The 17,223-nt window shown below is 45.9% G+C and overlaps 1 protein-coding gene and 1 long non-coding RNA gene across 4 annotated transcripts in view; both read right to left on the bottom strand.

Moving 5' to 3' along the window:
* LOC310705462 overlaps positions 1-17,223 on the bottom strand; it is a 295,970-nt gene that overhangs the window by 69,812 nt on the left and 208,935 nt on the right. The gene's annotated exons all lie outside the window — the stretch shown is intronic.
* ARHGEF17 (Rho guanine nucleotide exchange factor 17) overlaps positions 1-17,223 on the bottom strand; it is a 198,674-nt gene that overhangs the window by 69,812 nt on the left and 111,639 nt on the right. For all 3 annotated transcript variants that reach the window (XR_014525147.1, XR_014525148.1, XM_083499151.1), the window contains exon 2: positions 6,532-6,609. Coding sequence is in view for 1 of the 3 variants with exons in the window: in XM_083499151.1 (XP_083355277.1) it covers positions 6,532-6,609 (78 nt within the window). In the remaining 2 variants the exon portion in view is untranslated. The remainder of the gene's footprint in view (positions 1-6,531; positions 6,610-17,223) is intronic.

Here is a 17,223-nt window from a genome sequence, read left to right as displayed (position 1 = left end):
GCAGACCAACACGGCTACCTACCTGTAATTAGAACAAGTAATCAAGGAAGACAATTATGGTTAAAGCCCAAATCTTTGAATTATAGACCATCGAAGCACAGAGCAGGCTAAAAGCTGAAGCTACAACCTACAACTAAAGTTAGGCCAGCTTCAAACCCTGGTTTATGTTACAGTGGTACCTCAGGTTAAGTACTTAATTCATTCCGGAGGTCCGTTCTTAACCTGAAACTGTTATTAACCTGAAGCACCACTTTAGCTAATGGGGCCTCCTGCTGCTGCCACGCCGCTGGAGCACAATTTCTGTTCTCATCCTGAAGCAAAGTTCTTAACCTGAAGCACTATTTCTGGGTGAGCGGAGTCTGTAACCTGAAGCGTATGTAACCTGAAGTGTATGTAACCCGAGGTACCACTGTATTTGCTTGTTTCCCTAAACCATATAGTTAAGCCTAAACCACATTTTAAGGTTAGCACGTAATGACACACTGATGAAACACGGTATAGACAATTAACAAATCATAATAATAGGTAATCAAAAACAGAAATGAAAGCGGAGAGGGACACTGGGTGCAAGTCAAGCTAACCCACAGTTTAGTGTTACATTCAAAAGAGACCAAAATCTTGGCTGCTTGCACTGCAGCTATATAACTTTCCAAAGGTGGAGGAAACGTTCCGCATCTCGTCGGTATTTAAAAAGCTAATCAAAACTGGATTGCTCCTTTTGCTGCCCTTGTCTCCGCTCTTCAAAGATGTCATCTCTGAATGAGTCAGGAGCATTTCCAGGAATTTCACTGTGCCGTATTAAAGGCTCCTGAGATGTAATTATCTTCCCCTGTCCTTCAAGCCCACAAAGCAGCTGCTCTCTCTAGCTCTCCTCTTCCGCGAGTCGATGGCTTTGCCTTTGTGACATCCAATTAAAGCCCCCTTGTCCCCTGCTTGAAAAAAGCCTGGCACCACAAAGGTTGGCACACCCTGTCCTGAGGAATTCCGATGACGACAACGCAGAATTCTGCATAAGCGCAACTTTGAGCAAATGCCGCCGGTCGAGGCTATTGAATCGGACTTCCAAAGAGTGAAAACCAGGACCTTATTCCCTGTCCCTGCTAGGCCTGGGCTAGATATATCCATATACAGTCACACCTCGGGTTACAGATGCTTCAGGTTGCGTTTTTTGGGGTTAAAGGTAAAGGTAAAGGGACCCCTGACCATTAGGTCCAGTTGTGGCCAACTCTGGGGGTGTGGCGCTCATCTCGCTTTACTGGCCGAGGGAGCCGGCGTACAGCTTCTGGGTCATGTGGCCAGCAGGACTAAGCCGCTTCTGGCGAACCAGGGCAGCGCACAGTAATGCCGTTTACCTTCCCGTCAGAGCGGTACCTATTTATCTACTTGCACTTTGACGTGCTTTCGAACTGCTAGGTGGGCAGGAGCAGGGACTGAGCAACAGGAGCTCACCCCGTTGTGGGGATTCAAACCGCTGACCTTCTGATCGGCAAGTCCTAGGCTCTGTGGTTTAACCCACAGCACCACCAGCGAAACCCGGAAGTACCAGAACGGGTTACTTCCGGGTTTTGGCGATTGCACATGCACATAAGCACTAAATCGCTTTTTGCGCATGTGCAGAAGCGCCGAATCATGACCCGCGTGTGCGCAGACGCGCCGCTGCAGGTTGTGGATGCTGCGAGTTGTGAACGTGCATCCTGCACGGATCACGTTCACAACCCGAGCATCCATTGCATCACCCAGGACTGTGCAAGGGGCGGACCATGATGATGGCTTCGCTTAGCGGTGTATCGCTGGCGAGACTGCCATTTTCTGAGTCCCTCTGCTTCCAGCGCCCAGCACGGTGAGGGGGAGAAAAGCTGGAGACAGAGGGACTCCAGAGAAGTGGCCGTTTTGCCGGCGATATACCGCTGAGCGGAACCGCCATTGCGTTCCGCCCTCATACTGCTGCAGAGTGAGAAAGAAGCTGCGTTGCCGAGCTGCCGATACAGCTTTGTTCTTCTCTCTGCTTCAACAACCCCAATGTCCCTCCAGATTGAGCACGCTGGAGGGATGTGGGGATTGCTGGACCAGATAAGCCACTGGCTTGACCAGGGGTCAGCATACTTTTTCAGGAGGGGGCCAGTCCACTGTCCCTCAGACCTTGTGGGGGCCGGACTATATTTTGAAAAAAGAGGAATGAATTCCTATGCCCCACAAATAACCCAGAGATGCATTTTTAATAAAAGGACACATTCTATTCATGTCAAAAGACCAGGCAGGCTCCACAAATAACCCAGAGATGTATTTTAAATAAAAGGACACATTCTACTCATGTAAAAACACGCAGATTCCTGGACCGTCTGCGGGCCGGATTTAGAAGGCGATTGGGCCGGATCCAGCCCCCGGGCCTTAGTTTGCCTACCCATAGGCTTGATCTTATCCTATAGGAAGCTGCCTTATTCTGAGTCAGAACATGGGGACATTTGGCTCAGTTTTGTCTACACTGACTGGCAGTCGCTTCCCAGGGCTTCAGGAAGGGAGACCCTCCCTCCCTTATCTGGAGATGCTGGGGACTGAACCTGGGACCCTCTTCATGGAAGGCAAATGCTCTACCTCTGAGCCACACTGCTTCCTCGATGGAGTAAAAAGGAGGGCAATGTGGCAGCTAGACTGGTGACTGGGAGCGGCCGCCGAGACCACATAACACTGGTCCTGAAAGACCTACACTGGCCCCCGGTACATTTCCGAGGACAATTCAAAGTTTTGGTGCTGACCTTGAAAGCCCTAAATGGCCTCGGCCCAGTAGACCTGAAGGAGCATCTCCACCCCCATTGTTCAGCCCGGACACTGAGGTTCAGCTCCAAGGGCCTTCTGGCGGTTCCCTCACTGCAAGAAGTGAAGTTACAGGGAACCAGGCAGAGGGCCTTCTTGGTGGTGGCGCCCGCCCTGTGGAATGCCCTCCCATCAGATGTCAAGGAAATAAACAACTATCTGACTTTTAGAAGACATCTGAAGGCAGCCCTGTTTAGGGAAGCTTTTAATGTTTGATGTGTTGTCGTTTTTTTAAATATTCTGTTGGAAGCTGCCCAGAGTAGCTGGGGAAACGCAGCTGGATTAATAATAATAATAATAATTACTACTACTACAGTGGTACCTCGGGTTACATACACTTCAGGTTACATACGCTTCAGGTTACAGGCTCCGCTAACCCAGAAATAGTACCTCGGGTTAAGAACTTTGCTTCAGGATGAGAACAGAAATTGCACTGGGGCAGCACAGTGGCAGCAGGAGGCCCCATCGGCTAAAGTGGTGCTTCAGGTTAAGAACAGTTTCAGGTTAAGAACGGACCTCCAGAACGAATTAAGTTCTTAACCCGAGGTACCACTGTATTATGGTTTACAGATGAAAAGGACTCAGAGCATTAAATAAAAAGTCTTATTGCACAAAGGAGGTCGAGAGAGCCCGGCCTTCGGAAATGGCGAAGAGCTGCGGCTGACAAGTCTGTTTTCCGTGAATTAGAGACTCAAAGCAGAGGGCGAAGGGTACGAAAATAACCCTCCAATTTTCACACTTGAGAGTTGCGGTGCGTGGGAAGGATTTATTGTACGTGGACCAAAAGGGAGGGGAAACAGCTAAGCGCCCCCCCATTTGGACAATTGAAAAGGCAGAAATAGATTCCCGTGGAATCAGAACTGCCGCAGGCACAAAAACGACTCATATTGCTGCCTCAGAGCCTGCAAATGAATCGTGGGGAGGCAGGTCTTCCCAGTCAGATAGCATTTACACACACACCAAAGGGGGAATAAACCTGAATGCAAGTTCCCTGACAACTTGATCCCCAGCGCCGTCATCCCTGGTGCTCTGCTCTCGAGCCCCGGATCCCGTGACAACGGGATGCAGTTGCCACGGAGACGAGCGCAGGCTGGGTTTGGGCTGACAAAAGCTTCCCAGTGCCCGGCGTGGGTCGCTCTGCCGAATTAGGAATGCACAGGTCGTGTTTCCGGCAGCCCTGCTAAGGCACTGCAGCCAAGCAAGGAGTCGCAGAGGGAGAGAAAAGTGCGCTTCTTGGTTACAGAGAAACTCCTGGGCATCGCTCAGCCAAAAGTGCTCAGAAATCCCCAACAGACCTCCCTGCGGGTAAACCAGGAACCCCTGTCCGTATTGCTCCTTTAATTTTAGAAGACATCTGAAGGCAGCCCTGTTTAGGGAAGCTTTTAATGTCTGATGCATTACTGTATTTTAGTGTTTTGTTGGAAGCCGCCCACAGTGGCTGGGGAAGCCCAGCCAGACGGGTGGGGTATAAATTATTATTATTATTATTATTATTATTATTATTATTATTATTATTATTATTAAATTTATACGCCGCCCATCAGACTGGGTAGCCCCAGCTACTCTTTGCGACTCCCAACAAAATATTAAAAACACAATAAAATATCAGTCATTAAAAACTTCCCTGAACAGGGCTGCCTTCAGGTGTTTTCTAAAAGTCAAAGAATGTAAGAACATCCTTGCAGAATCAGGTCAAACACACCCAGTTCCCATAACCTTCCCTCATCGGACTTCTTCTTCTTCTTCTTCTTCTTCTTATTATTATTATTATCATTAGTCTTATTGGCTAGTGATTTAAATCAAGTCTTACAGACTAGTTATTTAAATCAAGTCTTACTGGCTAGTGATTTAAATCGATTTGATTTAAATCAAATGCACCCTGGCTTGCAGGCCACACTAAGCCAAGCATCTTGGCCTGTTGTCCTCATTTGCACTCCTGACCTGCTTGGGGTTGGACTAGATGACCCCTGGGGTCCCCTTGGGGGTCTATGAACAAAGTGGAGCCACCTGGCAGCAGGCACTAGAATGGCACTCATTCCCAGCTCACCGTTAACTTCCAAAAGAGGTCTATTATCACGGTTGTTTCATTACTCCCCAAGGGAGCGTACCCAGTTCTCCCCCTCTCACAACAACCCTGAGAGGTAGATCGAGCTGAGAGGAGACCATGACTGGCCCGAGGTCATCCACCCAGGGAGCTTCATGGCTGAGTGGGAATTTGAACCCGAGTCTCCTGGGACCTAGTCCATGGGTAGGCAAACTAAGGCTCAGGGGCCAGATCTGGCCCAATCGCCTTCTCAATCCAGCCCGCGGACAGTCCAGGATTCAGCGTGTTTTTACATGAGTAGAATTTGCCCTTTTATTTAAAATGCATCTCTGGGTTATTTGTGGGGCATAGGAATTCGTTCATTTCCCCCCTCCAAAATATAGTCTGGCCCCCCACAAGGTCTGAGGGACAGTCGACCGGCAACCGGCTGAAAAAGGTTGCTGACCCGTGATCCAGTCCATCCACTATACAGTGGTGCCCCGCAAGACGAATGCCTCGCAAGACGGAAAACCCACTAGACGAAAGGGTTTTCTGTTTTGGAGGTGCTTCGCAAAACGAATTTCCTATGGGCTTGCTTCGCAAGACGAAAATGTCTTGCGAGTTCCTGCGGGGGTTTTTTCCTCCCACCCTTCCCCAAGCCGCTAAGCCGCTTATCAGCTGATCCTAAGCCGCTAAGCCGCTTAACAGCTGATCTGCTAAGCCGCTAATCAGCTGATCCGCTAAACCGCTAATAGCGCTAATCCGCTAATGGGCTTGCTTCGCAAGATGAAAAAACCGCAAGACGAAGAGACTCGCGGAACGGATTCTTTTCGTCTTGCGAGGCACCACTGTACCACTATACCACACTGCCGTTCTGCAACCCAACAGCAAATGCAATGAAAAATGTGGTTGAGATAAGCAACGTAAAGGTTTAACAAGGAAATTTGGTACAGTGGTGCCTTGGTTTTCAAACGCCTTGGCACTCAAACAACGTAGAACCCAAACACTGCAAATTCAGAAGTAAGTGTTCCAGTTTACGAACTTTTTTCGGAAGCCGACTGCTCTGTTTTGAGTGTTATGCTTCTGTTTTCAGCGCCACACTTCCGATTTGAATGTTACGCTGAGGTCTGTCTGTTTTTGCTATTTATTTTGCGTTTTTGTGGCTCTTTTTGTGTGTGTGACTGTGTGGAACGCAGTTCAGCTACTGACTGATTGATTGATTGTGTGACTGCAGTACATTGTTTATTGCTTTCATTTTATGGATCGATGGTCTCGTTAGATAGTAAAATCCATGTAATTGCTGTTTTAGGGGTTGTTTTAAAAGTCCGGAACGGATTAATCCATTTTGCATTGCTTTTTATGGGAAAGAGTGCCTTGGTTTTGGAACGCTTTAGTTTTGGAACGGACTTCCAGAACGGATTACGTTTGCGAACCAAGGGACCACTGTACTGTGACTGCCAGTCACAAGACGGTAGTGAGAATGCCGTGCGCAAGTTATAGTGTGCAAATTATGGGCATGGGGGATTTTTTATTTTAGATCCTACCCTCCTAAAACTCAAAGAATTTTGAACACGGGCCACACTCAGACCATGCCTTTAAAGCAATATGATACCACTTTAGAGAAGAAAAACAGCACAGGTATATCTGAGCAGTGCAGAGTTTGACCAAAGCTCAAAGTCCCTGGCCGGGTCAGTTACCTGCATCAAGGTCCGCAGCGACTCCACGTACGACTGTTCCGTATCCAGGAGTGTCATAATCACGTGTTTCCGCATATCCTGCAAAAAAAGAGAGGCAGAGAGAGGCGTTTGAGAAAGGGCACCGCAATCTGCAGCAGTTTCCTGGAGGTGAAAACAAGAGCTTAAGAAACAAGTGCCCCAGTTTATCCTTTTCCTTCTCCCTCCCAACGTCTTTTTCTTTCGTGTCGTGCCTTCATCAGATTACCGTATTTTTCGCTCTATGAGACGCACCAGACCACAAGACGCACCTAGTTTTTGGAGGTGGAAAACAAGAAAAAAATATATTCTGAATCTCAGAAGCCAGAACAGCAAGAGGGATCGCTGCGAAGTGAAAGCAGCAATCCCTCTTGCTGTTCTGGCTTCTGGGATAGCTGCGCAGCCTGGATTCGCTCCATTGAGAGCCAGTGTGGTGTAGTGGTTAAGAGCGATAGACTCGTAATCTGGGGAACCGGGTTCGCGTCTCCGCTCCTCCACATGCAGCTGCTGGGTGACCTTGGGCCAGTCACACTTCCCTGAAGTCTCTCAGCCCCACTCACCTCACAGAGTGTTTGTTGTGGGGGAGGAAGGGAAAGGAGAATGTGAGCCGCTTTGAGACTCCTGAAGGGGAGTGATAAACCGGGATATCAAATCCAAACTCCTCCTCTTCTTCTTCTTCATTAGACGCACACACATTTCCCCCTACTTTTTAGGAGGGTAAAAAGTGAGTCTTATAGAGCAAAAAATACGGTATAAGACCGAAGGCAGGAAGAATCTTATTGCCGACACATATGAGTTGCTTTTGCAGCGTTCTCTGGGCTGAAAAGCAGGAGGAAAAAACGCGTTGGGCAAATAACCACCATGAAGGGTTCGTGCTGGGTGCAAACACAGCCTAGAATCAAACGGAACAGGCTGTCTTGAGAACCAATATCTTCAATTCCACCCCCCCCCCAAAAAAGCCCTGCTGCCCTGACTGCTCAGATCTGCAACATCTTTTCAAAGGTTAATAAGAACTGCTGTATCCTTGTCAAAACAGCGAACAAACCTCCTTCCCTGGAGGTTTTTAAGCAGAGATTGGACGGCCATCAGCCATGGATGCTTCAGCTGAGATTCCTGCATTGCAGGGGGTTGGACTAGATGACCCCTGGGGTCCCTTTCAACTCTAAAATTCTACGATTCTATGAAAGTTGGGACTGTGAAGTTTTTGAAAGCTAAGAGCCTCCTGCAAATGTGTTGCTGTGTATTGCTCAGGGCCAAAACCGACCCAGATGAGGGCACCTGTGTTATTGCTGAACCACTGCTAAACAGGATGGATAAAATCAATTATTTTTAAAAATAATAATCAGATTTTTAAAAATTTAAATCTTAAATTTTTAAGATAAAATGCTTTTGGAGGAAAAATCTTTCCAAAGATAGTTTTCTATTTAAGTTACCGTATTTTTCGCCCCATAGGACGCACACGCATTTCCCCTTCATTCCCCTTCAAAAATGAAGGGGAAATGTGTGTGCGTCCTATGGGGCGAATGCAGGCTTTCGCTGAAGCCTGGAGAGCGAGAGGGGTCGGTGCGCACCGACCCCTCTCGCTCTCCAGGCTTCAGGAAGATATTTGCAAGCCTGCGGAGCCCGGTGGGAACTTCCTCTGGGCTCCGCAGGCTTGCGAACAGCTGCCTGCAGCCCGAAGCCCAGGGAGCGCTGCGTTGCGCACCCCGGGCTTGGGGCAGATATCTGCAAGCCTTGGGAGCTTGGCGGAAGTTCCCGTCGGGCTCCCAAGGCTTGCGGATAGCAGCCTTCATCCCGAAGCCTGGTACGCCCTATGGGCCGGTGCGCCCTATGGGGTGAAAAATACGGTACATTATAGTCCAAAGGCTATTTATCAGGAAATAAGGATTTGTTTTAAGTTTTTCATGTGTGCTAAAACTCAGCCTAAGTTGTTTTGGTTTTTTGTAAACACGTTTAACCACATCGGTTAACAAACCTGGAAACATATGCTATAATGTTATTGTTTTAGTTAAATAAATTACTTAGATTGTTATTATTTTTCTCCTTCTGATAAAGTACAGTGGTACCTCAGGTTAAGTACTTAATCCGTTCCGGAGGTCCGTACTTAACCTGAAACTGTTCTTAACCTGAAGCACCACTTTAGCTAATGGGGCCTCCTGCTGCCGCTGCACAATTTCTGTTCTCATCCTGAAGCAAAGTGCTTAACCTGAAGCACTATTTCTGGGTTAGCAGACTCTGTAACCTGAAGCATATGTAACCTGAAGCATATGTAACCCGAGGTACCACTGTACAGCTGAAAAGTTGTCCAAATATAAACAGTTAACTTATTAAACCTCGCAATAATTTTATAATTATCTAACAGTATAACGAAATCAGTCATTTTTGATATAACTGTAAAAACTACTCTGAAAATTTATTATCCCAAAAACGAAACTTCCATCTGGTTGTAAATATGCAAGAATGAGTGTTTCTGTTAAACAATTGATTTAAATCAAGTCTTACTGACTAGTGATTTAAATAATGATTTAAATCAATTTGATTTAAATGAAATCCACCCTGCTGCTGTGTGATTTGAAGTTGAGAAGCTGCCGTCAGAAGCTCTTGCCTCAAAAGAAGCCACGTTCCGGATTGCATCCTAAGCCTTGGGAAGGCGAACTAAGGCCCGGGGGCCGGATCCAGCCCAATCACCTTCCAAATCTGGCCCGTGGATTGTCCAGGAAGCAGCGTGTTTTTACATGAGTAGAATGTGTGCTTTTATTTAAAATGCATCTCTGGGTTATTTGTGGGGCATAGGAATTCATTCACTATTTTTTTCAAAATATAGTCTGACCCCCCACAAGGTCTGAGCGACATTGGACCGGCCCCCTGCTGAAAAAGTTTGCTGACCCCTGTGCTACGCAATCCAGAGAGCTGTCATCTGAAATCTAAAGTGCTTCAGCCCAGACACAGCTTTACATCCTCAGTGAGCCTGAGGGCAATCGTCTGAAACTTGCCTTGCCTTCAGACAGCCCCAGGCAGGTCCAACTGAGCTCCGTTTCTGTGAAATGGGCTCATTAAGAACTCTTCTCTCAGGGTTCCTTAGAGAACACAGAGGGAAAGGACTGCAAAGCTACTTGCACGCCAGTAAAGCTGCGGCAACAAACAGCGAATGGCCTTTCCAAAAGCCTTTGACTTTGTCGGCCACAGCAAACTACAGCAAGTTCTTAAAGAAACGGGAGTGCCTGATCACCTCACCTGTCTCCTGAGAAATCTCTACGTGGGACAAGAAGCGACAGTTAGAACTGGATATGGAATAACTGATTGGTTCAAAATTGGGAAAGGAGTACGGCAAGGCTGTATATTGTCTCCCTGCTTATTTAACTTATATGCAGAATTCATCATGCGAAAGGCTGGGTTGGATGAATCCCTAGCCGGAATTAAGATTGCCAGAAGAAATATCAACAACCTCAGATATGCAGATGACACAACCTTGATGGCAGAAAGTGAGGAGGAATTAAAGAACCTCTTAATGAGGGTGAAAGAAGAGAGCGCAAAATATGGTCTGAAGCGCAACATCAAAAAAACGAAGATCATGGCCACTGGGCCCATCACCTCCTGGCAAATAGAAGGGGAAGAAATGGAGGCAGTGAGAGATTTTACTTTCTTGGGCTCCATGATCACTGCAGATGGTGACATAGTTAAAGCTATGGTTTTCCCAGTAGTGATGTATGGAAGTGAGAGCTGGACCATAAAGAAGGCTGATCGCCAAAGAATGGATGCTTTTGAATTCTGGTGCTGGAGGACTCTTCAGAGTCCCATGGACTGCAAGAAGATCAAACCTCTCCATTCTGAAGGAAATCAGCCCCGAGTGCTCACTGGAAGGACAGACCCTGAAGCTGAGGCTCCAAGACTTTGGCCATGAGAAGAGAAGACTCCCTGGAAAAGACCCTGATGTTGGGAAAGATGGAGGGCACAAGGAGAAGGGGACGACAGAGGACGAGGTGGTTGGACAGTGTTCTCAAAGCGACCAGCATGAGTTTGACCAAACTGCGGGAAGCAGTGGAAGACAGGAGTGCCTGGCGTGCTCTGGTCCAGGGGGTCACGAAGAGTCGGACACGACTAAACGACTAAACAACAACAACAACAACAAGAATCCTGCAGGAAGAAAGCAGCTTTTAATGGGGGGGGGGGGATTTGGAAAATACAAGTGCAGGAGAGTAATGCATGGGAGAATTCTTTTGCAAAACCACCCTCTTTCTAGCTAGAAGTGCTTTCTTCTCCTCTCCACTTTCCTCTTAATTTTCCAAAACAAGCTATGCAGCAACCCAATATAACTTTTTTGCAAAATCACAAAAATGCACTGCCATCCGTTGCAGAAATCAAGAGGTTGCCAGATGAGATCTTAGATCTCAGAGAAAGCAGATCAGATCTCGAGCACGGTTCCCAGGGACCCACAGTCCCACCGTCCTCTCCCCCGAACACACAAAAGGGCCAGGAGTGGGGCATGTTTGTACATTTCCACTTGGCACTGTCCCAGCCATGTTCCCCTCCCACGCCCATCGTAACATAAAAAGGGTAAAGCACTTGCTTAGAGCGCAGACATTCTCTGGTTCAATCGCCCAACAGCATCTCCAGGTGAGCCGGAGAACTTGCCTTCTTGGAAATTCTGGAGAGCTGCTGCCAGTCAGTGAAGGCAATACTAATCTGAATGGACCAACACATCCTTCCCTCAGTACAAGGCAACTTTCTGGGATCCACATGTTGAGCAGAAGGAGGGTATTGGGGGGGAATCTGGGCTGCACCAGAGCAGGTGGAAAGGTTGGTGGCGACATTTTTTTTATTTTTTTATTTTTTTTAAATAAAATTTTTATTGGGATTTTCTCAATTTTTTTAGACAAACACAAAAACATACACATCAACACTACACACAAATAACACATATAGTTTTAAAACCTTATTTTCTTAACCACTTTCCCGGACTTCCCCCACCTCCCCTTCTTGCATCCCAATTCCAAAATTTAGCTCAGCAAGTTCTTTATACCCAACTTATCCCTTATTAATATTTTACTTAATTCGTCTTAATTAGTCAATTTTAAACTTCTAAACCTCATTTTAATACTCAACATTAACCCCTTTTTCTAAGGTCGACCCAAGTTCCCTTTCACGAAGTTCCCAATTATTAAAATAATTACAAAACAACCTATCAAGTAAAACATATAATTATACCCCTTTGGATTCCAAATCTTTTCCCCCCCTCCCCCAGTTTCGATCCCCAGAAATTGTCCTTCAGTCTGTCGGCTCTCAGCCTGGATCTATCACATCCGAGGCTCTTAAATCTCTCTCAGTCCCTTTCAGCCGATTTTGTTGACAGTCCTTTATGTTGAACATCAGATCTCGGAGCAGTGGTGACATTTTTTAATTCCCCCTAGCGCCAGGGAGAAAACAACAACAACAACAACAACAACAACAACAACAACAACAACACAGTGGTACCTCGGGTTAAGAACTTAATTTGTTCTGGAAGTCCGTTGTTAATCAGCAACTGTTCTTAACCTGAGAAACCACTTTGGCTAATGGGGCCTCCTGCTACCGCCACGCCGCCGGAGCACGATTTCTGTTCTCATCCTGAAGCAAAGTTCTTAACCCGAGGTACTATTTCTGGGTTAGCGGAGTCTGTAACCTGAAGCGTATGTAATCTGAAGCATCTGTAACCTGAGGTACCACTGTACTTTCTATGGGAAAGTGCGCCTCTACTTATGTACGTTTCTAGTTACGACCGGACCTCCGCAACGGATTATGGTTGTAAGTAGAGGTTCCACTTGTAATAGAGGAAAGCTCTCCCACGCAGTTGAGCTCCGGTCCCAATCCGCATGGATGCCAGGAGGAACGTCCCTCCCATGCCAACAAGCAGCTTGAGAAGATGGAGAGGAGCTTAAGAAGACATGGAGAGGAAGTGAAGACGAGCCTTCTGGATCAGGCCCATGGATCATCTAAGCCAGTATGCCTCCCCATGCAAACCAGATGCCTCTTTGGCGAAACCTGGAAGCAGGATTTGAGCACTACGGCATGCTCCCATCCTGCAGTTCCCAGCTTTAACTGGGATTGCCGCAAGAGAGGAATTGGTTACATCTTTCCCTCCCCCAAATGCTGCAGCCCTGATCTTCATCAGGCTTCCCTGGAGCTGATATTTGCACTGAAAAAACCACAACCCCACAAATAGGTGTGTGCAATGTCAAACTATGATACGTAGCTGGGCTCTCAGGTGTTGCCACGTGGGCACACATTACCTACTAAGCAACCTTTCTTTTTTAAAAAAAATAAGTCAGCATTCTTTTGTCGGCATGCAGATTGTGGGCGCCTTGATTAGTTGATTGACACTCGTAATGATGTATCCACTAAGTTTTTGTTTTTTTTAAAAAAGGAAAGAATTGGGCATGACACGGCCTCACTCTTTGCTTTCCTTCCTGGGTGTAGGGATACAATACACAGCATAAAATAAGCAAACGTGCACATTTGCATAATTCCCAGGATTGATTCAGGCTCCATTAGCTTACCTTGCCTATAGGATTTGCACGTTTGCAAATTCATTGATTTGTTTGGTTCTCAAACTTAACCCGTTCCGGAAGTCCGTTCCAAAACCAAGGTGTTCCAAAACCAAGGTGCGCTTTCCCATAGAAAGTAATGCAAAACGGATCGATCCATTCCAGACTTTTAAAAACAAACCCCAAAACAGCAATTTAACATGAATTTTACTATCTAACGCAGGGGACACCAACCTACGGCCCGGGGGCCGGATAAGGCCCGAGGGACTCGTTTATCCGGCCCGCAGCAACCCTTGCTGCCTGCTCTTAATGGCGTGGCGCGGGGACCCACTTCCGGGTTGGAGGAACACTGGAAATACTTGTGGGCATGAGCACGGGGCTCCTCCCACCCGGAAGTGCGCCAGAAATAGCATGTGCGCGTGTGTATGAGCGCATGCTCCCCTGCCCTCCGGCCTGCTGAACGATCATCGCTCGAGACACCGGCCCGAGGCAAGAAAAGCTTGGAGACGCCTGATCTAACAAGACTATTTATCCATAAAAATGAAAGCAATAAAGAATGTACTGCAGTCACACAATCAATCAATCAGTAGCTGACCTGGGTTCCACACAGTCACAAAAACAAAAAAAGAGAGCCGCAAAAACAAAAATGCAAAACAAATAGCAAAAACAGAGAGACCTCAGCGTAACACTCAAACCGGAAGCGTAACACTCAAAATGGAGCATGTTCAGCTTCTGAAAAACCGGAAAACTTACTTCCGGGTTTGCAGTGTTTGGTTCTAAGTCAACGGTCAACTCTGCCTTTGTCCTTCTAACTACCTGAGAGTTGAGGGAGGGGACCCACATACCCACTTGCCATCTTGCACAGAGCCTCTCCCTTTGTCCCCCTTAATGGCCCATCGCCCAGGTGATCAATCACTTTGCCAGGAAGCTAGCTAGGCTATTCCAAGAATTAGAAGAAGGCCCAGGCATTCAGCCTAAGCCCTCCACAAAAACTCATAACACTATATTCTTCGTGTTCCGTGCACCCACAACTCTGGATAACAGCCCGCAAACTTGTGCCGCAAACCAAACCTTTCTAAGTATTCCCAATTACGTACGAACTTTCGCTTCTGTACTCTGGCTGCGCAGTGCCATCTCCTTGCAGTCAAATTTGCAGGGTTTCGTAAGCGGCGGCCGCGTGAATACAGCAAACTCGTTGCGTGACACACACTGTGTTGTGTTAGACGTACAAGTTTAATGTAAAAGCATGGTCAGTTCAGCATCCATTGTGTGTGTGCTTATATTGCCGATATTAGTCATTAAGATCTTAATATTCTGAACAGGTATGGATATCATCGTACTTATTATTAGCATAAAAACAAGACTCCACATTTATTTTCTGCCCCACGTTAAGATTTCTAGCCAGTCCACCCTTGCTGTTGTGTGTGGGGGGGGGGGAGCCTGATTCCCTCCCCCCCACCAGGGCCCAATCCTGCTCTCAGCGGCCCTGACTGTGGATAACTTTGCCAGCCTCCCGTGTGACTCAGGAATGAACGCCGTAGCTGTTTATCCTTCAATTAAATCAGGAATGGCTGGCTCTTAATTAAGTTAGTGAGTAATACAGAATCAATGCAGTGCAGGATTACATCTGTTGCAACGAGACAGGAAGTGCTCAGTAAATCCACTGAGATCTGGGAGGATCAGGGGCGCAAAATTCCCTTTCTCTCAGATGCTATCAGGAACGGCCCCAGCCAGAGAACTGGTTCGCCGGGTTTTTTTGCTCCCACTCTTCCTCCTGTGCATTGAATTGGGGAGAAATAAACTAGATTAGGCTTTTCTTGACCTGGAGCTGGGAAAAGATGCTATTGTTTAATTTCTAGAGGTGTTCAGAGGAAACATGAGCCAAAACGGTAAGAATCGCCTCTACGGTAAGGAATCCTGCCTGCACCCAAGGGACGGATGTGTCTGTCAATTTCTGGCTCTCCTTTCCCCAATCTTTTTTTTTTTTGTAAAATATTTATTAAGGGTTTTAAACAATTTAAACAATACAACAAACTTCCCATTCACAATCCAAAAAGAAAAATGAAAAACACCGTAAGCCAAAAAAAGACAAAAAAGACATACAAAGCATACAGAAAAAACAATAAAAAAGACATAAAAAGACATAAAAAAGAAAATGATTCAGTTTCTTAAATATTATTTCCATAACCCTCTTTCGTGACTCCCTCACATCTCCCTTTTCTGTGTTCCTGATTACAAAATCATGTTCAGAAATACTTCACCTTCTCTCAAAATTTGTTTTAAATTGTACATTTCAACTATTATGTCTCCAATTTTACCCTTTGTTATCAAGTATTTAAATATTTAAGCTTGACATGATATTATTCAAATTTCATCTTTGTTCTTATAATTCAGTTATTTTCATACTCCTTTCCGCTAGGTTACTAATGCCATGTTGTCTTTATATCCTGCATCATTCTAGCATTCATACAATTTACAATACTTTTGCAAATAGTCCTTGAATTTCTTCCAGTCCTCTTCCACTGTCTCTTCTCCCAGGTCTCGGATCCTTTCCCCAATCTTAAACTCCGCATCAATGTTCTTTAAAAGAACAATAATCAGCACGTTGGCGCCAATTTCCCTCAATCGGCAACGAGTCCTGGGAATTGTAGTTTGTTAAGGGTGCGCTACCCCTACCCCTATCACAGAGCTACAATTCCCAGAGTTCCCTGGGAAGAGGATTTTAAAAATTATTATTATTTATATTTAAAATATGTGTTTATTATGTTTTCAAAACACCACATACAGTGGTACCTCGGGTTACATACACTTCAGGTTACATACGCTTCTGGTTACATACGACTCTGCTAACCCAGAAATAGTACCTCGGGTTAAGAACTTTGCTTCAGGATGAGAACAGAAATCGTGCTCCGGCGGCACGGTGGCAGCAGGAGGCCCCATTAGCTAAGGTGGGGCTTCAGGTTAAGAACAATTTCAGGTTAAGTACAGACCTCCAGAACGAATTAAGTACTTAACCCGAGGTACCACTGTACAAACAAGAGAAACAATAAAGAAACAAAAAAACGACGACTGTGTGCAGCATATGTGGTTAGGATACAATAAACAGAAGGTTCAGTTGACCCTTGAGATCATTCTAATAAAATAGGTTCTGGAAAGAGACATTTTGGAATTGAGAGTCACATATGGATAAGGTAACCTCGCCACATAGGGGCATGTGCTGCTGGCAGGGGTGTGTGTGTCTATGCAGTGCACTATTTTTATTTATAAAGCATATAAACGGAAGCCATACAACATCAAAGTGACGTTGTTTCACAATCCCTCTTAGAAATCACCTGTGATGGGTTATAAGAATAATAATAATAATTTTTTATTTATACCCCGCCCTCCCCAGCCAAGGCCGGGCTCAGAGTGGCTTACAAGCAATAATAAAAACAAGGTGAATGATTACAACTTAAAAACAAAAATTAAATACAACATTAAAATAATGGAACATTAAAATATTAAAATGTAGCCTCATCGCAGGAGGAGAAGGAAAAGAAAAAAGAAAGAGTGGGAGGAAATCAAATTGGCTCCAAGCCAAAGGCCAGGCGGAACAACTCTGTCTTACAGGCCCTGTTTTATATGCTCAAACCAAGCAAGGCCCCTCATTATCTCCAACCATCCAGAGGGGTTGGTTTTTATTTTTATTTTTTGATATTTTATTTTTCCTATTTTTTGTCTCCCAATTTTTTTACAACAAAAAGTACGTCTGAACAGAAATAAACGTTTTCTTCCACTTCCTTCCCCTCCCTCCTCTCCGACTTCGGCTTCTGTCTCTGATTCTGGCCACCTCTCTGCCACAGAATCTCCCCGCTCACAAAGCCCTGTTCCCTGTTATGTACTGAGTTGAATAGAATCCAAACTGCAGCAATCTGATTGGTCCTAGAACAATAGGATCCAAAATGCAGCAGTCTGATTGGTCCTAGAACAATAGGATCCAAAATGCAGCAGTCTGATTGGTCCTAGAACAATAGGATCCAGAATGCAGCAATCTGATTGGTCCTAGAACATTGGATACAGAATGCAGCAGTCTGATTGGTCCTAGAACAATAGGATCCAGAATGCAGCAATCTGATTGGTCCTAGAACAATAGGATCCAGAATGCAGCAGTCTGATT

The sequence above is a fragment of the Podarcis liolepis genome (genome assembly GCF_965112155.1).
Source record: "Podarcis liolepis genome assembly, chromosome: 4".
Taxonomy (NCBI): Eukaryota; Metazoa; Chordata; class Lepidosauria; order Squamata; family Lacertidae; genus Podarcis; species Podarcis liolepis.
Note: the sequence above shows the minus strand (reverse complement) of the source record. Positions and strands in the feature narration are given on the sequence as shown.